Source organism: Alosa sapidissima, chromosome 11 (assembly GCF_018492685.1).
Source record: "Alosa sapidissima isolate fAloSap1 chromosome 11, fAloSap1.pri, whole genome shotgun sequence".
Classification (NCBI taxonomy): domain Eukaryota; kingdom Metazoa; phylum Chordata; class Actinopteri; order Clupeiformes; family Clupeidae; genus Alosa; species Alosa sapidissima.
In genome coordinates this window covers 4,551,686-4,578,955 of record NC_055967.1, presented here as the reverse complement: position 1 = coordinate 4,578,955, position 27,270 = coordinate 4,551,686, and the positions used below count along the sequence as shown (strand labels likewise).

The 27,270-nt window shown below is 40.4% G+C and overlaps 2 protein-coding genes across 3 annotated transcripts; both read right to left on the bottom strand.

Annotated features, from left to right (window-relative positions):
- Window positions 1-744: 744 nt before the first annotated feature.
- Window positions 745-23,080, bottom strand: nutf2 (nuclear transport factor 2). Of its 2 annotated transcripts, none has more exons than XM_042108933.1 (5): window positions 22,949-23,080; window positions 21,167-21,288; window positions 14,386-14,457; window positions 14,174-14,272; window positions 745-1,459 (listed from the first exon to the last, which is right to left on the bottom strand). In XM_042108933.1, exons 2-5 carry the CDS (start codon window positions 21,263-21,265, stop codon window positions 1,346-1,348), a joined length of 384 nt encoding a protein of 127 aa, XP_041964867.1. In that variant the 5' UTR covers window positions 21,266-21,288; window positions 22,949-23,080; the 3' UTR covers window positions 745-1,345. The 2 variants fall into 2 exon arrangements, with proteins under 2 accessions (XP_041964867.1, XP_041964868.1); XM_042108934.1 differs by lacking the exon at window positions 22,949-23,080 and adding an exon at window positions 21,811-22,068.
- Window positions 23,081-26,066: 2,986 nt separating this feature from the next.
- thap11 (THAP domain containing 11) lies at window positions 26,067-27,208 on the bottom strand. The gene has a single exon (XM_042108866.1). It carries the CDS (start codon window positions 27,056-27,058, stop codon window positions 26,237-26,239), a length of 822 nt encoding a protein of 273 aa, XP_041964800.1. The 5' UTR covers window positions 27,059-27,208; the 3' UTR covers window positions 26,067-26,236.
- Between the last annotated feature and the right edge of the window lie 62 nt (window positions 27,209-27,270).

Here is a 27,270-nt window from a genome sequence, read left to right as displayed (position 1 = left end):
TTCAGAAGGTAGAGAAGTAGAGAAGGCTGACCTTCAAATGACGTTCTATGCTGAGGACACCTCCTTGTCAAACCATTCAATCACAATCAAAATAAGCAAACAGGCCACTTACGATATATCTTAGCCACACATAAATAGACAAACCCCTATTGAAAGCGAAAATCTAATAAATGTAATAGACACATACCACTGCCAGATGCATATGACATGCTTCATGAAATTCTGCATTTTAGTACACCCACAGCCTTCTAGCAGTTTAAATCATGACATCCTCCATGGCCTGGTCTACCAAATCTAAGCAAATCAGCATAGCTTGTTCGTTTGATAGACTCCTGACACTGGCAACGCATAGGCTAGATGCATACTTACAAGTTTTTCCTTGGGGATGTCAATGCGATGTAATGATAGGTGAATTTCGCGCGAGTCAAACTGTACACCCTTATAAATGATTAACATCATTCCAGCTCTGCTTAATCAACAGCCTAAATAAGTAGGATAGTATCATACTGCAAAGTGAACATTTAGAACCTGCTTTTTCCATATGAACACACATGGATATCAAGTGTTCTTTGTCATGTTATTACAGAAATACTGATATGCTTCACTGTTCTGTGCTAGAACAAAATTTTAACTTCAGTTGTGGAAAAAAAAAACATATAAAAATATGCAGGGAATAAAAAAATACTTGGCAAGCACAACACAGGGGAAAGACATTATGAGCAAATGACCGGTGGAGGAACAAGATTACATTGTTAAGAAAAAATCAAGGTTTTATTGTATATCGTGGCTGCAGTCACAGAGAGCAGTGAGTGATAGATGGGAAGCACACTGGTCTGAGCAAATAGGGCTTGGGTGATGACCATTTCAACTTGTCTTTGGATAACTAGAGCAACCTGACATTACACAGAAAAAAAAAGTTAGACAAGAAAAATCTGTTCCTAAAGCAAGCTGAAAACACAGTGAGCTAAAGAAAAAAAGATAAAAAGTATTATTGTCAAATTAACAACTAAAATATGATCAAACAGCAACTGCTGGGTTAATATGTCCTTCCCCCATCCCCTTGTCCAGCGGTCCTCTGATGTTTAAGCTCCGCAACTTCATGCAGGTAGGCATAGGGCAAGGGTCACTTTGATGGATTGGTGGGCTTTCAGCAAAGGAACACATCTCGTATCTGTTGCAAAGAACACATGTGCCTGCATGTTTTTCTGTGACTGCAATCCGGTGCTGTTTTCTTTTTTCAGAGTGATGAATGATGGGCAGATCGAAAAAAGGTTTAGGCCTCACTGGCGTGGGCACCCCATCCTCCACCTTCCCCTAACATGCCTCCTGCCAGGCTCTCGTGCGTTTAGCCAAAATTGTGTATCGCCAAGCGGAACGTGTCATTGGTGCACACCCATGCGTCATTAATGTTCTTCAGTATGAAGCTCTGATGAAATCCCATGATTGGGTCGTCATCTGCCTGGAAGAGAACAGTATCAAGGTCAACTTAGATTTGGAAATGGGTTTTACGTTCCAACTGCAATAAATGGATACACAAACTGTGTTACTCTAGAGACCCTTGTTAGACCTTGAACCTAGTCTGAAATTAAATGAAATGAGCCCCCCCCAGAAAGACACACATTAATTAATTGAGTATTCAGCCCCTTTTCACATTTTCTCAAGTGTTTCTGAAAGGGTCTGAATTCTTATGTCAGGTGGCTTCCATCCAAATCAGTCAAATCTTTTATGCACATTTTTACAAAGTGTAAATAAGTGCATTTCCATCAGCTGTGTTGTGCTAATTAAAAATGGACACTGTAATAATCAAGAGGCCTTGTGAACAGCTGTGGGATCCAAAAGGAAGGTCATCAAGGTAACATTAACGGAAACATCTAACAAAATTGCAAAAAATGTTCCCTATATTTAAACCCTATGTGAATGGCAAGTTAATCACACTTAGCAAATCAAATTTTCAATTATATTAGAAGATATATTATTTTAGCCATATTTGCTTCTGCTGCTTGCATATCCTTCCAGACAGAATTTTTTGGCTAAAAATGGTGGTGAAAATGTGCATTAAAACATTGGATGGAATCTCAGCTAAAGTTTGCGGTGTCTTAAAAAAAAAAAAAGTTGCCTCAAACATAACTAAGCAAGTCTTCTGGCCCACATCCTTGCCCGATGGTCACATTTATAGCTCATTTCAAAACTTAAGGGCATGCTGTGTTATGATGCACATTTACCAACGGGCAATTTATCACTATGACAGGTGGTTGGCAAAATGCAGGTCATGGCTATTCAATTAATACTAGACATTCAGGGGATTATATTTATTAAAATACCATATGGATCAAAACGCTAAAATATTCTTGAAAAAAAAAAAAAAAAAAAAAAAAAAACACCCTCTGCATTGGTTTGAAATGTCCATTTCCAGTACTTAGTTGCTACACAGAACCAGTTGCTAAATAGAATCCAGGAAAACGGTTGCCAAACCGTCTCAGATTTTGCTCAAAATTTGCCTACATAATGCTTAGGTCCCAAAGCTAACACCTGCAAAATACTGTTGTTCAATCACAATGTTTCCTCAGTTTTCACCCTTGATTCTTTTGTTGAGCCATTTTCTTGGAAGCCATGTTTGGGCATCAATAAATAAGCCTTCCTTGCCTGACAACTAACTTGTACCGCACACCCACTGATTTCATGTAAGGCCCTGGATTCGTAACATATTTGGGCATCCAATATTAAGGGCATTATAAAATTATATTTTTGCATATAATTACAAAACATAATTAATGTTGTGCCAATATGAGCAAAACAATGAACGACTGCTAAAATTGTATGTGGGGGAGTATGTGTGCATTCTGATCAAGTCGAGTCAGTGAGTGAAGTTACTATGGTGAAGAGACTCAGTGATAGCCTGACAGGGAAAACAAGCGAGGAGAGGAGATGGGACGAGAAACAATCAGATGGATATGTAACAGAAAGGGTTAAAGCGGAGCGAGTAATCAAGGATCTATGTATGTAAGTTAGCAATAAGTAAGTTATTTTAAAATCATGGATTGCTCAAAGAGGAGAAAGCGAGAACAGGGCTTTTAATAACGATTGGAAGGCAATTCCACGCAAAACTGTCACGTCGATAACGCCAACTAAATACCAGGGCATTGTGTTAGGTGTGACAGTTTTGCGGGGAATTGCCTGGACCGACTCTTATACATGTTTTATATTCTGAGACAGTAGCGATTTTTAAAAGTGCCAATTCCAAGCACCACTACTACACAAAGCATATATTTTGAGCAAATGTAGGGTAGGCTAGGCCTAGCCATTCAACAGTGAACTGAGACCACTGAATATTTACGATTTAAGAGGGCAATATTGATCCACCACAATCTTTACATCTTAATCTTAATACTGGTTAGCGCTTCGAACTTGTAACCGGAGGGTTGCCGGTTCGAGCCACGACCAGTGGGCCGCGGCTGAAGTGCCCTTGAGCAAGGCACCTAACCACTCACTGCTCCCTGAGCGCCGCTGTTGTTGCAGGCAGCTCACTGCGCCGGGGTTAGTGTGTGCTTCACCTCACTGTGTTCACTGTGTGCTGAGTGTGTTTCACTAATTCACGGATTGGGATAAATGCAGAGACCAAATTTCCCTCACGGGATCAAGAGTATATATACTTATAGATCTTAAAATGGCCAAGGCTAGGCTACTTAGTTTTTCTCCCCAATTACTCTTATCTTATTATATTATATTTCTCCTCATTTCGAATGTACTTATTTTATTTCACATTAAACATTAGGCCTAGGCCTACAACTAGGCTCCATCTATACACACACACATACATATATATATATATGTGTGTGTATGTGTATCCTATGTGTATCCTGTGTGTGTATCCTATACATTATGATGCTCCGGACCTTTGCTTGAGGAAATTTTCTGTAACTGGACCTCACTGAAGTTTAATTGAATACCCCTGACACAATATAATAGCCAAGTTATGTATCAAGAAAATATGCTTTTACTCTTACTACATGGGTAGTTTTTCATTTCATATTATATGTTATTATTATTGGCTAGACTTCATTTTAAAGCTAAACCACTTCCACAACTGATATTAGCAAAATTTGGACAGAATGGATAGAACATTTGACCATTTTATAACATCTAACACATGCAATGTGAAAAAAGTGTAGTTAAAACATAAAACATAAAAATATGTTTTTTTAACATAAAACATAATGTTAACAGGCATAGTAGGTGTTGTAGTGTAGGTTAAAAATTACGTCCAACAGAAATTTGACACCAGCCTTAAAAAAGTTTAACTGACTGACCCCTTTTGGCAGAGGGCACACCACTGCTATACTTCATACCAAGCACTAACCTCCCAACAACATGCCCAGAACCAATTTGAACATCAGAAGCATGTATGCTTTGGGGAAAATCATCCTAAACTTAACCATCAAAGTTTTCCGTCAAACACGGTCCACTCCAGCACATGAGAATATGCAATACAAACTCCACATAGACTGTATGCTGCCACATTACATATGATACCATAAGGAACAATAATAAACTAAACAGACTTCGTACCAATATTTACCTCATAATAATGGCAAGAAATTGCCTTTGTTTCTGATGTCTACTCCAACACATTTCAAGTGTAATGTTTAGGGTTATGGTAAACCATACATTTTCAGAATTAAGTTCTCTTGTGTAATGCCATCATGCAGTTAACAAGCATATTTTACCAGGTGGTGCTCTACTACCCTGGCCATGCCCACCTTTCTCCTTTCAGGGAGATACTAGCCTGGAACACCATAGCCCAGTTTCCCTCAGACAAAAAAAATAAAATAAAAAATTACAGGCCAATCAGTGAAACTGACTGTGGTAAATGGTAGAAACAATGCCTGCAGGGCTGCAAACATCAAATATTGTAGATGGAAAAATGCAGATTATCAAATTTATTTACAGCAAAGGTAGGCGTCATATGCATTCTATCCTGACTGCAGATTCTGTTTATAGTTTGTGAAGTTTATGTGAATCTCTGATCAATGTGATTGAAATCATTGGTCAACCCTAACCAAAGTTAATGCTATTTCTACCCTCGTCACCAGGCTAACGTTGTAAAGGATTCCCATCATGAGTGACCAGACTATTCACTCGTGAATAAATTAATAAAACAGTCATGTTTTCATATGATAAAACGCTTATGTTGGTGCCACTTTATCGGTCCCTTTCAGTCATTTGTTCATATTTGGAGGGATTTCTCTTCTTTAGATTCTGCACATACAATACCCGTCTGCTTTGACCATGGGGATTTATCATAGAATCCACAGGTTTTGAATGGTTTAATTGTTGACACTTTTGAAACAAAGCGCACACCCTGATTGTGAAATTACTCACATAGAGAATTCCACACATTAGAAATTCTAAAAAATTCTACCCAAAACAAATCTTATGAGTGTGTGTGAGTGAGCAAGTAACTGGGATTGATTGAGTGAGTGAGTGAGTGAGTGAGAGTGTGTCGTGAGTGAGTGAATGATGGCGCCTTCATGCCACATCGGATATTCAGAAATTCCGACCTCCGACACAGGAAAAATGACTTGAACGCAAAGTCGGTTGAATTTTTTTGAGTCTCGTGCGGAAGTCTTGTGGCCCGAGTAGGCATGGGCCAAATGATTCTATTCCGGGAATCAGTTCTTTCAGTTCCCTTCACCTTCACAAATCGTTCGTTTGATTCGTTCTTTCAGTTCCTTAAGTCAAAATATGCTTTAGAACACCGTCTTGGTTGTCTTAAGTCAAATATCCTTTAGAACACCGTCTCATATGGTCTGTTACATCATTTATGTAAATATCAAGCTTAATATTAAGCACATAAGTGCCTTTTTCCATAAATATACTGAATGGAATGCATTAAGAATCAAATGGCGTCTTCCAAGTTCTAGAGCTGGCAGGCAGGCACGTAAGTAAAGCCAGGCCTATCATTTGTTTACCCATGGCAACGTGGTTGCTACCTGCTGTAGCACTCTCATTCACGTTTTAGACTCAATATACGGTCGAGGGAGATGAAGCTCTGTTCGTTTGTATCTTTTATTACGTGACCATATTTTTGTATGAACCAGTTCTCTTGTTTTGGGAATCAGTTCTCGTCATTCACCATCGGGATTCGTTCTTTCTGACCGAATCAGTCGCGAACTGCCCATGCCTAGGCCCGAGGTATCCGACTTGACATCACGATCATATTCTCCAACCACGGCGGCCTCCCTTGCAACAACACAAGTGGCGTATCTCAATCATTACAAATAGGCAAGGAAATGTATCACTAAATTAACACTAAACATAAAAACACTTTTCCTTCTTTTCCTCGTTCATGAACACACTATTTCCAGAGGTCGGGATTTTTAAAGTAGGGTCCTCAGAGTTTACGATCGGCGTGAAGGCAGTATGAGTGAGTGAGGGGGTGCAGTGAGTGAAAGAGGATGTGTGGTGAGAGAATGAGAGAGTCTGTGCAGTCTTGTAGGGGCAGGAGTCTCTTTTGATGCCTTTGAACAGAACAAATTTTTTTAAAATTCTGCATTTAGACGTCTTTGATAAGGCCTGTTGATCAATCCAGCAAAGGAAAGTAAATGTTCTACTTGGGCAGAGACTGGGATGATTGTGTTAAATCTCACAAAGAGGTACTTGATTAAGGGCTACTGTTCTAAAGACACCTAAGCCAGGTAGACACTGCATTTTTTCCCCTGTCGCATACAACATGATTATTCACACTCTATATGTTTCAATCAGCGCCCATTTGATATGCACACAGTATAGGCCTACATTTCACTGCTCAACACTGGAAAACAGCAGACAGTAGGGTGGTCCTTTAATGGGGTAAAAAATATTGTTTTGGAACTGTTCAACTCTCACCCCCTAAATGTGTTAGAATGTCAATAAAAACACACTGTGCAAAATTTTGAATTGTTCCTACAATATCTAGGAGGTAGCTCAAGGCCTTTGAATATTTCCGGAATTGCTAATTTTTGCAGAAATTGTACCATTTAAGAACGCACAACAAAATAAAATGCAATATTATTTGTTGGTCAGACTATATAATAAAAAGAATAGCAATAATAAACAATGTCAATTAAATATAGTATAGTATATAAACTTTTTTGATCCCGTGAGGGAAATTTGGTCTCTGCATTTAACACAATCGGTGAATTAGTGAAACACAAACAGCACACAGTGAACAAACAGTGAGGTGAAGCACACACTAATCCCGGCGCAGTGAGCTGCCTGCTACAACGGCGGCGCTCGGGGAGCAGTGAGGGGTTAGGTGCCTTGCTCAAGGGCACTTCAGCCGCGGCCCACTGGTCGTGGGTCGAACCGGCAACCCTCCAGTAACAAGTCCAGAGTGCTAACCAGTGGGCCACGGCTGCCCCTAAATCAATAGCCTAATGAAATAAACAATGAAAATGAGGGGGGGGAAAGCAATAATAAACAATAATATCCATTCAATCAATAATATAAAAACTATAACATGGTAAGACTACATTAAAGAGAATATCAATAGTAAACAACAATGTCAAATTAATCAACAGCCTAATGAAAATAAAACAATATTTTACAAACCATAACGCATAAAAAGCGCTTAAAGAACTAAGTGCATGTTGAAGAGATATGCCTTTAGACCCCTCTTAAATGACCCAAAACTATCACAGGAATGGAGAGCACTGGGCAACTCATTCCACCAACATGGAACCACTGAGGAAAAGTCTTGAATTTGACCTAGCATTTATGACTGGTCGACACAACAGACACTCATCAGAAGACCGCAGTGGGCGGTTGAGGATGTATATTTTGATCATTGAATTAAAATAACAAGGAGCAGATCCAGTCAGTGTCCAAGGCCAAAAGAGAAAGTGAGAGATTTAAATTGTATTATCACATTGTACAGTTGTACACCCGGGACGTCCTTTTTCTCTTTGGGCCAGAAGAAAGTCTATCTTCTTGATTCCTGAGATGAAGGAGTGCATCTTGATGTGCGATATCAAACAGGTCTCCCAACTGGTCTACGAAGGCCTCTACATTGCACTGCTGAGTGTCAGAAGTTCTCTTGGCATTTTTCTTCAGCTTCTGCCATTTGTCGTGTTTCCAGTTGTTTTATGGCATGATGTTGGGGACGAACGGGAATCCTAGCCTTGTCCTAGAATACCAAGACTTCTTTGATCACCACTGTTGCACTTTCATGAAGTTTTTTTCAATGTTTTATGGTAATATTACAACAAACATAAAACCTGCTTCTTGGAGGGTAACTTTGTTCCAGTTATTTCAGTCTCTTCGGATCCAAGTAACCATATAGCGGATTTGCTTCATGTTGCTTCAGCCATTGTCTCAGTGTATATTGTCTATTGTGCTTCATTCACATTGATGCTTTGAAAGACATATCACAACTAAAACAGGAGTTGCTATGAATTGCTCACAACAGCATATTATTGTGAAATACCGGAATCAGCAGATGAGATTAGCAAATCAGCATTGCAAATTTAAAATGGACTATATGGAATTCCTATTTCAATGTGGTCACCAATAATCAATACGCATCGTCATTGACTGCATGGTCAAATAAGTCCATTGCTGCCATAAGCATATATTATTAAACAATTATACATGCTAGCACAATGAATCACATAATACGCAAAAAACAGTATGTGTTAAACTTTAAAGGTCTTGAGCAACCTCTAAATATTGATTAATATTGATAAAACTTTGCCCAATTATTTTTTTTATTTATTCAAACATTTTAGTGGGGTGAGAGCATGAACTTTCAAAAAGTTGAAAAATAAGGACCACCCTAGCGGACAGAAATTTCTGACATACCAGGTATCCAATCGAACAGGGCTGTGGAAAATAATGATGGTGAAGAATGATGAATAGTGATGCGGAAATTTTAATAATAAATGCGGAAAAAATATGTGGGCTATTTTGTTTTTAACTACCAGTAGGAGACTTTGGTAATGGAATTCGAGGAGCGCACACAGTCACCAAAAGCTGATGCAGCAAAAATGTAAATGATCCATGCATCCAACCAGTTTACTGGGTTCTCCTTTTCTTTAACCCATGTACTACACCCTTCCAAGAAGTTTAATTCAAATCAGCCGCTATTTTTTTTATACCGTAGGCTAATGACAGACAGGTGAGAAACACCTAAGCTATAACATAGGCCAATGTTGATATTTGTATTTCAGATGCGGACCAAGCAAATCTTTCCATCGCGTTCACCACTGTCTCAGACATGAAGTGAAAAAAGATTGATTGAATAATTACATTCCATGAGTAGCCTACACAATCTTCCTTGTCATATTAGCTAAATACAGCCCATGTTTTGTCCCCCAATAACTTTTATATGACACGAGTTTCTCTTTATGATCTTGACCTGTGTTGTGGCATGGATGAACATGCTTGATCAGCGGCATCATGTCATACTTAGTTTTGCAATTTATATTGTGCACCTAATTTGGTTTAATGTGAAAGCAACTGCAATTGCATTTAAGTACACATACACATCAGGGATGTAAATTAGCACCAGCCACCAGCCAAATGCTGGTAAAATATTAAAGTGCCTTTCAGAAAAAAGTAATAATTTAATATTCAGTAGCTGGTGATTAAAAAAAAAAATCCACCCCGATAAACACTAGCGGTGTCAACAATAATCGATTCGGCGATGCATTGCAATACAACTAACTTCACGAACCATGTCGATCGTTGCCATCCTGAGTTGACTTCGTTACTGTGTGTGCAGTATGTGCAGGGTAGGAATTTCACGACGGCCATGGCTGCCCCTTGAGTTGGTTGTGATGCCCCTTTGAAAATCAGAGGTTTACAGGCCACGGTGGCCTTGGTGTCCCCTTCTTTCAATATTCTGTTTTGAGTCAGACTAATAACAATTTTTATTTAGCCTATGGCCTGTCAAAATAAGCATTCACAGCGCAAATTATTTTAGTCTTTTAAGAGCTTTTTCTCAGCTTTTAAAAAGGGACACCAGGCAACGTTTTCATGTTAATTAATCATCTTTGTAAGTCGGTATATGGTTAAATGAAGGCTCTCTCGCCCGCCCCTACTGCCTGTAGGAAGAATATCCTACTTGCAAGTTCGGTGTATCCTACCCGCCGACCAAAGCAGGATCAGTTTACAGCACAGAGGCAGGCTAACGAAATGCTATAGATTGTTGCAAACGTGTGTATAATGGCAGAGCCGGCGAAGAAGCAGCGAAAACCCTTGACGGAAGACACAAAGAAAAGCAAAAGAGCTTTAGACCGAGCAAGGGGGAGTTTCGTAGAGAAAAAGCATCAGGCTTGCCTGGTGTCCCTTTAAACAATGTTAGCTGTTAATTGCTGTGGTGAACGGTTCATGAGAAAAGTAAATAATATAATTCAATTTAATCATAAATTCTACTGAAGGTTCTGCGCCCATCTCCCTACCCGTTCATATCGGTGGGATACTTCACGAACCCTTCGTTCAAAACACATAACAAACCATATATCAGAAAAAACAGCTGACCTTACCGAACAGAAAGGTATAAAGCAGTCCCCTGTACAATTAGCCGTTCCAGAGTAATCCCGTTTTGAATTTGCAGCAAATTTCGACATGCATGGATGTCTCCAAATTTGGGCTTTAAGTTTTACAATGTGTTTAAATTATTAAACTTATTAAAATGCCATATCCAATACCCTGTACCATTCAATTTTATTTTATTTAATGATATTTATGTCAAAGATACAGGAGTGATAATACACACAGCAGCCAATAAAATCTGTTGTTCAATATCTGACTGCTTGTATTGCCTCATGACCTCAAAATTGGCCTTGTTGTGTGCAGTAGAATTTTGATGCATTGCAATGCATCGTAGAATCGAATCGTTACCTGGTGAATCGTAATCGAATTGAATTGTGAGGGCAGTGCCAATGCACACCCCTAACACACACACACACACACACTAGGAGCAGTGAGCTCACTAGGAGCACACACTCACTCGGAGCAGTGGGCAGCCCTTGATTTGGTGCCCGGGGGAGCAGTTGGGGGTTAGGTGCCTTGCTCAAGGGCATCTCCACCATGGACGTGGGCGAATGCAGTTCAATCACTCCCCCCACAAACTTTCCCTACCAGTTCAGGACTGAACCTGCCACCCCCAGCCGCGTAACTGAAGCGTTCTGTTCGCAATATGTAAAATCCATTTTAGAAGGCTGGTCTATTTTTTTCGAACGTAAGCCATCACGTCTGGTGTAGCTACCCTGCTAGTCTTAGGTTGTCGATGTTTGGATTCATGAGATGTGTCCATTCAAAACAGTGGAGTGTAGTTAGCTTGCTAGCTTACCAACGTCAGTAGTTGGCTCACACAACATTTTAGACGCGTTTCGGGATTACAATTAAGGCTTTTTTAGAATGCACAGTGTCTATATCTCGCTAACTTTCACAAGATCCAAGCATTAAAAAGCCAAACAAATGAAGGCCGCCTTGGACCATCTAGCCTACTACTGAAGTTCTGGTGAAGTAGCTGCGTGAAGCTGGAAGTGGGCTGGTATGTATGTAAATTTCAGGGGATTACAAAGGTACAGACAAGAGCCAAATAAGGTGCAGCCACCCCGAGTTGTCGTCATCCATTAGCTTCATTGCGATTCGCATGTTTTACAGCAGCAGTTTCAAGTTGTGAGATTACCATACAAGGGAGGTGACAATGGGATTTTTAGGTTCCCTGTATGTTTATTTTACATACCAAACTGCCATTATTAAACTATGCCAAGGTAAACTCGTTTTGCATTCTATGATCACTTTAAGAGAACATGTTTGTGTTCGTTCTGACTAAGTTTGGTCAGTAATGAATAATACTTTTCAAGATATCAATGCCCAAAAATGGCTTCACAGATAATGTGTTTTTCAGGCTGAACTGAAAAATCAAGGGCTAAGAAATAAGAAGACATGGTGTTTGGAAAAATATTTTTCAGGCACTGGTTTTGGGACCCATTCATGATATTGACATGATTTTAACAAAATCTGAGACGGTACAAAACGACTTTATCGAATTTGCCATGGAATGGCCGATATATTCAATAATAATCTGTGCAAATCATGCACAACTCAATGCAAGCATACAAAACCCCTACAGCTCAAATTAGCCTACAGCTCATAACTGCCAGTCTAGTGTAGGATTAGTAAAAGCCCAATCACATCTCGAAACAGCCCACAGGTCCTTACAGATGATAGTTATTAGAAGTCTGTAGGAGGGACAAGGTTGTGTAACCGGAAATGGTCAAATGTCAAAGGTTGTGCAAGCCAAGCCTGAAGACTTCATTGGTGCAAAACCAGATATTGCTGAATTGTCTCAGCATGAAGGTCTGATGGAAGGTCAAGATCTGGTCATCGTCTGCCTGAGAGACACAATATACCAAAGGACTGTAGCATGCCTACTCAGAGTAATCTGTGAGGAGACCAAGGCTAAACATGATGTTTAAATACATAAACATCATAGATCATGAAGTGTAGAAAAAGACTAAATTAGGAAAAACTGGTCAAGAAATGTGCCAGGAAAATAACAAAGCTTTGGTTGGTCGAGTACAAGAGACCATGTAGTTAAGACATGATATTTATTTCAAATACATCTTTTGTGTTTATTTTAACACAAGTACCAATGTCTTGTCTAGTCCAGTTTCAATGGTTTGTCTCCAGAATACTCATCGGGTAGTTTCAAAACTACGCCTGGGCACGCAACTTACAGTTACAGGGTTCAGAAAAAGATAGTGATATCTTGGAGTGTTCACAGTAAAGAGAACCTAGTACAGGGTACTAATCTAATACATAACAAGAGGCCGTTTTCCACTACAGGAACTACAACCTTTGTGCAGAGCAGTTGCTGACACTTGCAGGGGAGAAATAAATCCGGGGAATTAAAATCTGTGTGGCTCTGAAACGACTAAGTGCAGGTTGCCCTGGTTGCTTGGTTGCCCTTGGCTACCAAATTGTTACAAGTGGCAACCAGATTTGGTTAGCTTTGGCAAACAAAACCTCATGCCTGGTTGCCAAGCTGGCAACCACTTTTAACCACTTTAAAAAGTTAACGCTGAGCCCTGACAAGGTGGCATTTGCAGAGATGAAAATGTGGGAGATAAGTGCCAATTTCAAAACAAGGTAATTACATTTTACTGAAGTAGTGTCTGAAGGTCACGGTCACTAACTGAATATGTATGCAAAACATCAGCTGTCAATATAGATGTTAATCATTGTAACATAATGCTGGTATCTTCATTTATTCATCAAGTAATTGATGCCTGCCATGAATCCCAGTTTTCATGCTGCTAAGAATTTTTGTGGCAGCCCACCATAGCAAAATCCTTTCACCATGGCAAGAAAAAAATAAATCCAACCAATTTTCAATAATCCAATCCAGCCCCTTTACCCTGGTGAGTGGCCCCGATTAATTCCTAAAATGTGTTTAAATGTAGACCACGCTCCTCAGGTGCCTGAGAATTGTTCTAATTTTTGTTTGTGCATCTCTAGTGGTTAAAATAGTGCATTTGCCACAACTTTCAACGTATGGTACACCTGACAGAATCTAGGTGCCTTCACAAATTTGTGCAAGCTTGCTGGGCAGTTTAACTTCTTATCCAACTAGCTTCACACATAGCCATCAATGTGTAGGTCAGGTAGTTCACCCACTATAGCAAATAACCGAAAGACAAAAGGGACCATTCCTGTTAACATTTGAACCACTGAACCAACCCTAGAATTCCTATAGTGGAAAGGCGCCTAATGGCCACCTTACACCAAACAACTTTGACAAGATTTGGGAAAGATTCTTGAAAGATTGTAGTCTTTTAACTAATGCCCCCCATTCAAGCTTTAGTCAAAAGACTCCAATCTTTTAAGAATCTTTCCCAAATCTTGTCAAAGTTGTTTGGTGTAATGAGGCCGTAAGATGATGTCACTTTGGCGAGCTGCTAAACACATAAAAGACATTTAAGAGCATCCAAAATTAAAGACTTTAAAATGTACAGACAAACTGTCACTACAGAACTAATTTGTTTTTCTTTTTTATAAACAAGCACTGATATGGTGATGGGACATGCTGGCCTCAGTGCTAAACTTTCCAAGGCCCTGGAAGCTAAACCTAGAGAGGTATCAGTAACTGAGATACACATACGGTAACACAGATGCCACTCACTTTTAGTTGTCCTACTACCATACTCAATATACAGCTGTCAGGAGTGGGCTGGTGGTCTTGTGCAGTTATGCTGTGAGCGATTTTTTGGAAAGGCAGACTCTGTGGGGGGGGGGGGGGGGGGGGAGAAAAAGAGGCAAGTCATTTCCACAGCACAAATTTTCACAGCAAGGAATTTACAGGAATAACAGGATGAAATGATTTTACAGACTTACAGAGAGCTTCTCGACAATTGCTGCTTTCCCAAGGAAATGCTGTCCCTCCCACGTAAGGCATGATGCATCAATCTAGAAAAGATAAGAGGAAGAGGAATGCTGAATGAGCCAACCACAGGGCCATATTATTCACACCCAGAATGAGGTGTGAACTATATAACTAGTTGAATTACCAATTTTGCCAACAATTCCACATGGCCACAGGAAGAGAATCAGTCTCTTCCTAGTATGACTTTTCTCTCACAATGACCCCATTTTGGGACTGGAGTGATTGTCAAGTGATATTAGTACATATTAGTCCAGTACTGTGATATGATGGCTACAAAAAAATAATGCAATCTATGCATGAGAACATGTTTTGAGGGCATGTGATGGTCAAGATGTTAGCCATCAGCATATGTTAGCCTGCCATCAGAGCAAATTGTGGCTCCAAGTCACAATGAATAAAATCCATCTTTAGATGGGGAGCTCAAGAGACAGTGTCAAACAGGCAGAGATATGTTGAATGCCTGTGGCAGATGCTTTGTACTGCTATTTCTAAAGAGAAAGTTCTCCATGTTTTTGCTGCTACAATACAAAAATGTGCTGTTAGCATTCTGTGTGACGCATAGCAGATGGACACCAGTGCGGTCACTGTTCATCCCCGGATAAGGAACCCTGCAGGCTCAAAAAGTTCCTCAGTTGAATGCTTGTCAAAACTGGTTTGTTACTTTAAAGGGCATCTAGGGGGTATGTTCTGAAAGACATAAACCAAGGAGAGTTTTGAGTTTGGCTGCTAAAGTAAGGTCTACTGAGGCATATATAACTTAGACAAACACTTGTCATTAGGATCTATGACAACTCTGTGAGCATAATTAATGAATCTAGGGCTGGGCGATATGGCAAAACAAAGGACCCCCCCTCCCAAGATTTGCCATTTGTCTTAAAGGTGCAGTCAGCATTTGAGCTGGAAGTCGCGCTTGTTTGGGTTTAAATGCAAGTCAAGTCAAGTTTTATTTTTAAAGCGCATTTAACATGCACAGAGTGCAACCCAAAGCGCTCCACAAACAAAACACATAACAAAAAGACAAAAGATGCCATACATTTAAAAAATAACAAACACAAAAGATGCCGGACGGAGCGGCGTATTCGCCAGCGTACCCGTGACACCAAGACATACAATAAAAAGAAAATCAATTTAAAAAAAAAAAAAAAAAATCATGTTAAATTAGTCCAATTTCCAAACCAGCTGAAAATGTCCAAGGACAATGATGACCCTCGTGAAAACGGCGCACAGCTGTATGCAACCGATGCAACGCCAACAACGTTCTTTATAACTGACCAACCCGGAGAATTCACTGGCTGTCTGGAGAGCACTGGAAGAACAAGACAGTCCGAATTTGTGATGGGCGACCCTGCTGATTATCAGCTCGGTGGTCCTAGACAGCGACCGTTTGTTGTTTGTGGTCTCATGGTTGACGCTGTCATCAGAGTTCCTTAGCATTCAATCAAGACTCCAGGCACCTAACGGTAGATGCTAGCATGCCAGCTCGCATGTCAGCCGCAGCTCGGTGGTCGTGGCAGCTGCAGATCTCTTGCAGATTAACGTTAGGCACCCTTGCTGAGCAATCCCTCTGTCCAGACATTGGATGTGCAGCGTCACGGATGGATGAGGGACTTCAGAGACATAAGGCAGGCTAGCCAAGGCGCTCATCAGCCCAATGGAAGCTGGTTAACGTTAACTTGACGTTGATGGTGTCAGCAGAGTTTGTTAATCAGAAAAAAGGACTAAGAATAACACAAAAACGATCGAAAATAACAGGAATAAAGAGTGATTACATTTAACTAGAAAAATAAATACAAAAAATGAACAGAACATTACATAAAATTACGAACATTACATAATAACAAACAAAAACATGATGCCAGACGGAGCAGCGTGTCTCGCCAGGGTCCCCGTAACCTAGCAACAAAATGCAGGGCTTAAAGCATAAAACATTTCTGAGCCTGAAGTTCTCAAATTGTTTCAAGATGTCAGTCCTACAAGCCTATTGACTATTTTCAAATCTTCATCAGCCAAGCCCACGCCTGAACACTTTAAGCCCTGTAAATGTATTAGTAAACGCTTAATACGCCTTTTTCCCAACCAACGCACATTAGCTCATCCCTCTCTACAGTATACCCAGACAAACTCCCTGCAGGGTTTCGTCTTTGTTTGGGGTACAGGCTGCCTCCACTTTGTTTGCTTCTAGTTTTCGGAGCCTGGGCTGCCTACAGAGACCGTTCTTTTTACAGTGTACTCCTGGAATGAGCAGGAATAGGTCGTGAGAGATGATAATGGAATGTGACAAAATTGTATGGGCTTGAAATCATGTGCAATTGCTGACTACACCTTTAAAGGCTACAAGACATTTATGTAGAATGTATCACCCCTAATTCTATCATTTACCAAAGAAACGGTTAAAAAAATGCTTAAGAGACATTGCATTGTATTATTTACAAAATGTCAAGGCTTTCCCTCTCGTGCATGAGGACAAGTTTGTGGTATAACTTAACATACATTTCAATATGAAGCATACTAAGTTGCATTCTTAGAAGACAGCAATTAATTATTGGTGAATTAAGCATATTTAAGCATATTACATTTGAACTAACTGATCACACAACACTAAGATGTCTTCAAAAGTCGACTTTACTATTATTTGCCATTTCCATTTAAATTTCACTGATTGTCAAGTGCTGTGCTATCGCTTAACCGGTCATATAAGGACAGTGATGAGGAGTAATGTTTATTTAGCACTTTTATCAATTGTAGACAGTCGCCTCTGTTCAATAAAGGTTTATAGCAGTAGGCTACATTTAGACTCATCACTTGCATACAGAACACAGTGGAAGATGCTGCGGGCTTGATTAAAGTAGTTTACGGGCCATATGTCGCCCATGTTTTGCACAGAACAGACCAAAAAAGTTTAGTGCCACTATTGCAGAAATCACAGATAAAATCAAGGTATTCCTTAAACATTTGTGCATTCTAGCACCTTGTTCCCTTTCCTACCAGTGTCTCATGAGAGATCAGGTGTACATTGTGCATTCATTTTCAGGCATGCAAACTGGTCAGGGGAAGTGACAATAGTGCATAGCTTCCACGGAGTATGAAATGGCCCAAAACCAGAGATTTACAAAGAAAACAAACTATAAAATCACTAAAAAAATTTGTTGTGGCCAAAAATATCATATGTATGATAAAAAATAAGTGAATATAAAAAGTGTCTTCTCCTATTTCTCCTTAAGTGTGAGGGGCCCGTTGCACTGTTTGGCAGCATGCTTCAGCATGGCCCTCCTCTCCTCCTAAGCAATCTACATGAGTTTTCTTTCTTTCTTTTTTCTCTGTGCCTGAAGTTCAGACATTTCTGAAGATTTCAGGCCTATTGGACATGAAGACATAGTAGGCATAGTATTAGAATAAAGATGATAAGTTTGAATATTTGTTGAACCAAACCAGGTGAAACTTGCTTGAGACACACACTATTTCAGACTAACATTATATAAAATAGGGTAGACTAGACTAATTTGTAAAATCGATTTGAAATGTTTTAACTTCCTATGGAATGGGCATTTTTGTGTCTAGACCAGGTCTTGTGAAGCCGTGTGCAAAAGTAGATCAAAATAAAATGAAAAATGAGTCATTTAGACCATTATTTGCTAAGGTATGCCCATGCGTTTTGTAAAATGCCCAATGGAAACTCCCCATAGGACTTTTGGTTACCCAAAATGCATACTAAAATAAAACCCTTACTGTGTGGTTTCTGGACTATTTGGATTGTCTGTCAGAGGTTAAGATGGAATGACTACACTATGGAATAATTACAGAAATGTCTTTGCATTTTCTTTGTTGGTTCAATGGGTGTGGATAAGATGGATTATACATCTGCACAACAAATATTGGATAAAAATATGGATTCCTGTGACTATTTCAATACCCAATTTGCTGCATCTATCTTATTGATAAGGATACCCACTGCAGCTAGAAGGTAGGGAAGCACCGGAGGGGGAGGAGGGCAATTTGATACAATTTAATTGAGACATAGTAAGATTAATCTGACAATGTAAAGCACTATACAGATTGTACATGAAAAAGGTTGTCATATATGGATTCCCAGTGTCCAAGCTTTCAAATGGTGTATAACATTACTATGCTAAATAGCAATATGGTGCAATTGATTTATAATGTTGGGGGAGAGGGGGGTGGGTGTGTTGTGGAGGGCACACTGTTTCATAACAAGTAGCCTAGGTTACTTACAGATTGTGGCATTGTGCTAGTTAGTTTGTTTAACCAACCAATAAAGTTGTGTTGTGTGAATAGTGTTTACACTACATGTTAAACTGTAGCCTACATAAACTGTAGCCTACATGTTAAACTGTAGCCCTATAGGCACAGGCTACTTCAGATCAGGTCACTGAACGTTTCTTAAAGACATGTCTCTGAGCAAGATCAGTATAGCAAAGATCAGTATAGCAAAGGCTAATGTGAATAATTAAAGAGTTAAATGTGAATAATTAAAGAGTTAAACGTTTTGCACAGCCCAGTTTAGGAGACATTTAAGTCTTTAGGTCATTCACATTAGCCTTTGCTATACTGATAAGGTCTGTGTATTTGCTTCACCTTTTGCTGATCTAGACCAAGTACAGCACGTAACCTATTCATCAAATTAACTCGTTGTGTCTATATTTCTGTCTCATATCGCTAACTTCAACAACATTAAAACAAAACCGCCAAAACCGCTAATCTCAACGTCTTTTGCTAACAGAAGTTGAAAGTTTCAACTAGCCCACCTGTGACATCTCTAGGCACCTCTCCTTGCCGTGCTCACATTCCAGCTGACATTTCAGACGCATCTAGGCCTATCTGCGCTCACAAAAGGAGGCTATACCTGCGCGAGCGTTCTGTTCACGTTGCCTCTGCAGCAACAAGCTTCCACTGATATTTAGTAAACGCACATAGCCGAACATTCGTTGCTGAAATTTGCGCTCTGGCAACACCAAGATGTGTTTGCGTCTGCACAATAGTAAACTCAGCTCACGTTGACACCCCCCCCCCCCCCAAATATTTTCTCATCGGTTCTGCACAAACCACGTAAGTCAGTCATTTTGGATTCAAAACGGCGAATTTCGCCGAAAGGTGAGTAGTTTGCATGCCTGCTTTTTCATTGTTGAAAAACAAAAGGACTGTTCTCAAAACGGGGGTCACAAAAACTAAATGGGACAGCTGTAAGCATATTTCTTCTTTTGTGTTATAATGGCGTTTATGTCACTGAAAGGGTTTTGCATAAAAGAGATAATTGGCTTGTTTCCATTACAGGTACACAGACCTCTACCCAGGTAAAGAGGACAGGTACAATAATGCCCCGCTATTCAGCCCTTTCAGCTGTTGTGTCTCCACTGCTTACAGGACCTACCCACGCACCCTTTGCTCCGCAATCGCCAATTAGATTAACTAAAATATCATTGCAGCTGCAGCAAATACTCCCCACACTGATACACCTTTGCTAAATCTGTTATTAGCATTTGGCACAGCTATATCCGTGCTGGTTTTTGCAACTGCTAGCCTTTTCTTAGAATTTACGCAAATACCTTCAAATGGAGTGAAGTGAAGCCGTTAAACTACAATCCCCATTTCATTTCATGTTCATAAGGAAGCATTTTTGTCATCAGGGATTCCATCCAATGAATGATGTTTTGCCATCATGGAGGAAGGGTGGAGTCTGACTGCTGCAGACATCTTGCTCCCACAATATTTCAATGTTGTGTCACATGGTGATGCTCTGCAACGCTGGAGAAGGTCAGACAAAATGCTCTTGTGTGCTTAATATGACGGACCCGATCAAGGACTGAGAATTGTTTGCTATGGATACGACAGGAAGAAACACTTTCACCCCACCACCAATGCCAGGTCCGTTCGAATGGGGGCAAAATGCTAGCCTGGGTGTTCCCATGCTGCCTTGCGCGCGATTTGATTCACGCTGCTAAGGCAGCCTGGAGACCATGGAGCAAATTTTTGCCTGAGATAGGGAACCAATCACAGAACAGGGGGGAAAGCAAGACGATGATGAGCTATGCACAGACGCATTTGATAGACATCCGTGGCACCCAATAAATGGATCTGGGCATTTTTTTCAAATACGAGAAAATGAACGTTTGGTTCCCAGACCACGGCTCATTGAGAAGTGGTGGCGCTAGCCAGGCTAGCAAAATGCTACATCAGGAAGGTGTTTAACAGGACAGTGAGGAGTCAAAGATCATTTGAAACATATCGATCTCTCTTTCCTCTCCTCTAATATGCCTTCAATATATTCCCGTAACCTAGTTTGAAAGGCAGCATTGATGCATACTCAATGCTGACCGTTACCCCATAACTCTGCGGCTGCTTCCTTGGGCAAAAAATTGCGGACAACTTCTTTTGCCATCATTTGAGTGACAGCAGAGGAAGCACTTCTCAATTTGGCTATTTCTGCATTTTTCACACTGTTAAAGAATCTGTAATCATCAATTGAATGAATTTGCTATATCGCCCAGCCCTACTTGGTAATACAGGAAATTGGTGAAAAACATTTCTATTCATTCAGGAAGACAATATGAGTGTGCTTCTCCCTGAATGCCAATGTGGCCAACATTTGAGAAAGAAGGAGAGAATGGGAAAGAAAGCTCTGAAAGCTGTGAAAATGTAATGGCAAAAAATATTGTAATAGCATCTTCAGCTGACACAACAAAAACACACCACTTGGACATAAATATCCAAACTCACATATATTGCTCCGAGCTGGGTCCTGTCTGTGTCAAATAACTGGTAGTAGTGCTGGACGAAGCTGGATCCTATTTGTTCCCAAATTGGCTTGTCTCCCATTCTGATTCACCCACAAACAGGCACTGACAGGCATAAGAGAATACATGAGCAAACACTTAACATATATAAGAAAAACAATGCACAACGCAATGCACAGCAGTTCATACTCTGGTGAGATCAGAAAGGCCAAGACATCGAATCATCCCAAATGAATGACCATGCAACCCCGAAAATGATTTGCTTCTCTGACAGCGGGTTCAGTGTACGTAGTTGTCAAACTAGATTTTCTCTCATTGCACAGGTACACTGTTGTCAATATCTGTGGAATGTACCTTCATCGTGCTGTAGACATGCCACACCCATTGCACTCAGTTATACATTTTTCCAATAACACGGACAAAAGGCCGCTTTTCTAAATTTTATCTTTAATCTGCCAAACAGGATATTAATACTGAGGTACATTTAGATAACTGTTAACGTTAACTGGTTGTGATAGCTGTCGTCCCGCTAACATTTACATTATTCGAACCAAAATACTTTACTGTTAACGTTACTGCAACAAAACGGTGGCATTGTACGTTGTTTACATGCAAGTGTTAACCTACTCCGAAATATTTGAGCAGTGAGGTCGTGTGTCTACTCTCCCGCGATTCCGCTGAGCACTAAGTAAAGCCGATACACACCAGAACTTTCCTCAGACGAAAACAGACACTGCTTTGGTGCAGTGTTACTACATTTCCACAAACTTAAATCTGACCAACAATACCACATATCTAAAAACTTTTCAGACAAAATGTCAATTATTCTACTTATTGCATTTTAAACAGTCTTGAATCTGCCTGCTAACTTAGTTTAGCTAGCACACACTGGAATTAGCCTGACACTAGATAAGCGTTAACGTCAGTGGATTTGGCCAACAAGCAAATCATATTAGGCTCAAGAGTCTTCTGCAACTTTATTCGAATATAACGTCATTCCTAACATTACAACAGACCGCGCTCACGGGGGGACACAAGGCATTAGGCTACTAACGTAAGGACTTGCTAGGTTGACTGAGGGACAGGCCGCTCTTATTCGTTGGATGGATTGCTAGTTAGCATGCGATGTACGTTAGCTAACGTTAAACTCATATTAACCAGCTAGCAAAAGGGGATTAAATTACTATTCAGTTAGTAGCAAATGCACGTTGAGAACATTTGCATAACATTGACGTGTGTCAGGAGCCAGACAAATAGAAAATATCTAACGTTATCTTGCAAAAAAGCGGGCCAGTATAGCTAACTAGCAACATAGGTAACTAGCTAAGGTTAGCTGCTTTAATTCTGTATGAAAGTGACAACCTTAAACGCTGAGAAGTTGATCGTTGTAACCTACTAATTACAGAGAAAGTAAGGCGGCAACTACAGAAGGGTCACGTGCAATTATTTGCACAAATACAACATGAGAACATGAACCACTGGATAGCACGTGCTTCAGTTCCATTCTAAAAATACTCCGCCATGGATGGACAGTCTGTATATTGGACTGAATCAGGTTCAGCGACTAACGGGGCCCATACGTCCCCTCGTATAACATAGGCGTGTCCAAGCATTTCTGCCGGACTACCGCCTGTCAAAAAATACACATTTCTACACTATCCTTTTGCTATATTCCTAAACAGTTAAACACAACAACTAATGAAACCGAAAGACAACCAACCCCCACAACTAAGCTCTTAACGTTACCACTGACAGCATTACTTACCTCCGTGAACCCTAAACCGTTTCACCGGTTCCCAGTTATGGCGATTCAGAGCGCGGCCGTGAGGTTGAGCCGCGTTCAGAGCATGCTCAGAACAATGAAGCCACACTGGGTAGATACTGGGAAATGGAGTCTTTCCACTCAGAAAATGTGATCAAGCGGGAATGAAAAAGAAAGTAGCCTATCCTAGTTTGGGAAAACAACGGAGCCCGTAAACCTACCTAAGGGTCATGCTTGTGAGTATTTTATTTTATCGCATACTTTTGCATATCCTTGCAATATTTTGCCTTGGCCGACAGTATGTGTTGTCAAACATATTCCCAATTATTTTAAGGGAATACATTACCCGAGATAACGCAAAAGTATCTGACAGAGATCTGGTGGTGCCCCCTCCCCTTATGACCTGGATTGTCAACTACTGGAAGACTACACTGTGCCTGAGTAATCATAACTCAGGGGGGCTGGAGAGGGAAGTGCACCCCAAGTTGAATGTTTTAAGCTAATTTGGTGTTTAACCAAAGCTAATTTAATAACTAAGCAAAATCAATTTGCTAATTTAACACCATGGGTAAGACCTTAACCCAAACATTAATGAGTCAGCTCAATTATGGTCCCATGCCATGTGATAGCCATCCCATGCACAAACACTATTGCATGGTGATAAAGTTGCATTTGCCTGCTATTTAAATTAGGGCCCAATATCTCCATTCCCGTTCACCCCCTCTACACCACAGATTTCAACTACTACACAAGGCCCTGTCATGTTTAGATGACTGTTTAGTTAGTTAGATGTCTCGGGGTGAGGGCAAGGCTAAGGTGAGAAACTTCACACAACCTTAACCATCTGCAGCTCAGCATGGCAAAGACGCAGCAAGTTATGGATTTGAGGAGGCAGGAGGGCCAAGGAACCAATGACCCGTTTCCACCCAGAGGATCAATGTGGACGTTGTGGAGTACTACACGTGGGAGTATACTCTGACAATACATATACTGGGCTAAGAACATTCAAGCCCTGTAAGAAGGGCCTTGTCTATTTTCTGAGGAGGCTGTGTGGGCCTGAGGCTTTCAACATCTGCCAGACAATGCTGGATGTCCTGCACTTTCCTGCTTGCTGTTGAACCAAGCTGAGGATCGTGGACGTCAACTTACTACTGATCTAGTCCTTAAGGCCAGTGGCGTTGCATGATTAGCTGATAGCAGTGTCAGACAGGAGGATGCTATCCAAGTTGGTCCTTTATGCTGTCCTTTATGTGCTGGACCAGCACAGGAGTACATTCAGTGCAGGACTGATTTTACCAAGATGTACCACAGACCACTATAACTCCTCCTTCAATACCATCCTTCAATACTCACATCTCTGAGGACCTCTCTTGGACCATCAACTACTCTACCCTGATCAAGAAGGCTCACCAGTGTCTCTTCTTTCTGAGGAGACCACAGACTGTTCACCTCACTCCCCTCCGGGAGGCGTTACAGGTCTCTCCGCACCCGAACCAGCAGGTTCAGAGGAAGCTCCTTTCCTTCGGCTGTCACCCCACTGAGCTCTAGCTGTGCACCCCGTTGACAACCAAATAAGCCCCCCACCGCCCCTGCCCGATGCCTCCTTGCCTATGCCTGTTGAGGTCTCCACGATCATGGCAACCTTGACAGGGACAACAAGGAGGCGGACACCCCCAGCACCACCACCCCACCACACCGGACATTTGCACTACCTTATACCATCCATAGTGTTCTATCTATTTATTTACAAATGTACATACTGTAATTACACTTATATATAGCCATTTTCTACTGCTCTTCATACTATTCATCCTGCACATACAATTATTCTTACTACTCTTATAATGTTACTGTTTCTGAACTACAATGGTACTGTTACAACACTGCAGATAGCTGTACATTCTGTACATATCTGTCTATATTTTTCATACTGAATATCTATTTATTCTGTTTTCTTATATTATATTCAGTTAATACACTGCATATCTACCGCTATATTATTTTTACTACTATTTCATTGCACATATCTGTACATGCTGTTCATATTACTAGCCATATTTATTCTTATAATGTAACTGCTAATACATTGCACATATTTATACTTAATTTATATTGATAATATGACAATAAAGTTTAATCGAATCTAATCTAATCTAACTTACTTCACCTCATCAGTATCTTTTAACCCCATAATCAGGTAAAATATATTGTCAACTGTACAATACTGTCTTAATAGTAGTATTATTGTGTTGTGCAATACCTCAGATGTGCGATATTCTGGTGAATATTTACATTGCACTACACTACAAGCTAGGGCAGTGCAATATATCAAAGTTGAATTTCAATTATGACTTCGCAAACAACATAACTGAGATACAACTATTATTTTGCTGTATATTCTGTTCGATTTTCTCCAATCGTCTTGAGTTACAGAACTAAACATGGAGAAGCAACTTTTACCTGCTATGCAGTTCAGCTCTGGAACCAACATACAGATATCAAAAAATGCCCCAACTGTAGCCAGTTTCAAATCTTGACTTACAACCAAACTGTTCGAAGATGCTTTCTTCTAACTGATCAATTGCACTCTAATCTGATGCTCTGTTTTAATGTTCTTTATTTTTTTTTACTTTGTGTTTATTCAGTCTTCTAATTATATTATGTTCTTTACTTTTTGTAAAATATTGCATGCACATCAACATTCTCTTGATGTACATGCTCCTGAGCAGTCTCACATCTTCAAGTTCTTACAGCACTGGCTTTTGAGTACTTGGCAAACCCTTGCATTTAACCCCAACTTTGTAAAATGGGATGCAATTTATTTCTTTTAGGAAAACAGGGAAATGACACACGAGTGGCCAAACATTTCAAGCAAATGCATCGAGTCATTTCCAAGTGGAATGATGAATCCATTCTTTCAAACACACCCTTGAAAGCCATATTGAACTGCAAAAACAGCATAATTCTTTGTTCATCCCTGAAGGAACTTCTGACTAATGTCCATTATGTTCTTATCTTCTAATCACACAAAGTACACTCAAAAGCCAAATATAAAATGGAGGCCTACTTAGTAATTCTAAGGAGATCTGCACACAGACACATAACAAACAATACCAATTAGTTATGTTAGTTTCAGTTCATTTGGTGGTGATAGCTGTGATATTCTGATATTTTCAAAAAGCTGCAGCAAAACAGTCTACCTTAATGTACAGCACGGTCTTGAAGAGGAAATATGCCAATAAATCATATCAAAATAACAATATTAACACACAAGAGTTTGTTTAAAGTTTGTTATAGGACAACGTCAATCTCGTAGGGTTTCTGAGCGAAACATTTGGACAGCAATCCATCCCTCTCTCTGATTTCTTCCATTAGCTTGGCCTCGGATACTTTTAAATGATGAAGGGTGGTTTTCAGCTCCTTCATTTTTACTTCCATCAAAGCGATGATGTCCCGTTGCTCATTCAGCTTTCGCAACAGGTCGGAAGAAGTTGTACCACAGGGTAGAGAATATGCGTGATCCAAGGCGCTTGCCGTGCCCACGTCTAATGTGTTGCGAATCGAAGCGCTTTTAGCAGCACTCAGCGCAGTCTCTACCAACTGAAGGTTCATGTCGTCAGACACTGTAGCCGCACAGGATACCATTGTAGTTACACAAGTTTCGTCGGCCTGTACGGTAAGGTCCACCGGTTTCGTATCATGCCCATTTTGCCCATCCTGCTCTTCTGTATTGGTAAATTGCGTTACATCGTCTGGAGTGGAAAGGTTTGCAGGTGTAGAGACGACACTGGTGACCGAGGGCAAAACAGCGGGTGTTTTCCTACCTCTGCCCCTTCCTCTTCGGCTCCTTTTCTCATTCACGCCCCTAAGTGGAAATATAGTTGGGATTCGAATCGTATAAGTCTTTCTGCCGCCAGCAAAGTGTTCACTGCACACTCGATGGCCCGTGGTGGGCTGGAAGGTACTAAAACACCCTTTAACCCCGCTCCTGGAGATGTTCTTCAGCCAAATCTCTCTCTGTGTGGTATCCTTTGGAAATGTGTAGAAGCGAAGGTCCCGGTCACGTTGGGAGTTGTTGTAACAGCCAGGAACGCAGCACGTAAATCCAGGCATGCTTATTTAATACTTTCAACGATGTTCACGGTTATTTTTGAGAAGTTCGGTTTGAATTTGTTTTTCTTCTCACCGTCGCGCTTCTTAACACGCCAAGCAGGCTCAGGGCGGAACTACACGTCCCACAATGCTTACGACTTCCTGTTTAGATTTATGACCGTTTGTACAAAATTGAAATTTATTGCAAGCTTGGTATTATTTTTTGGTTCATA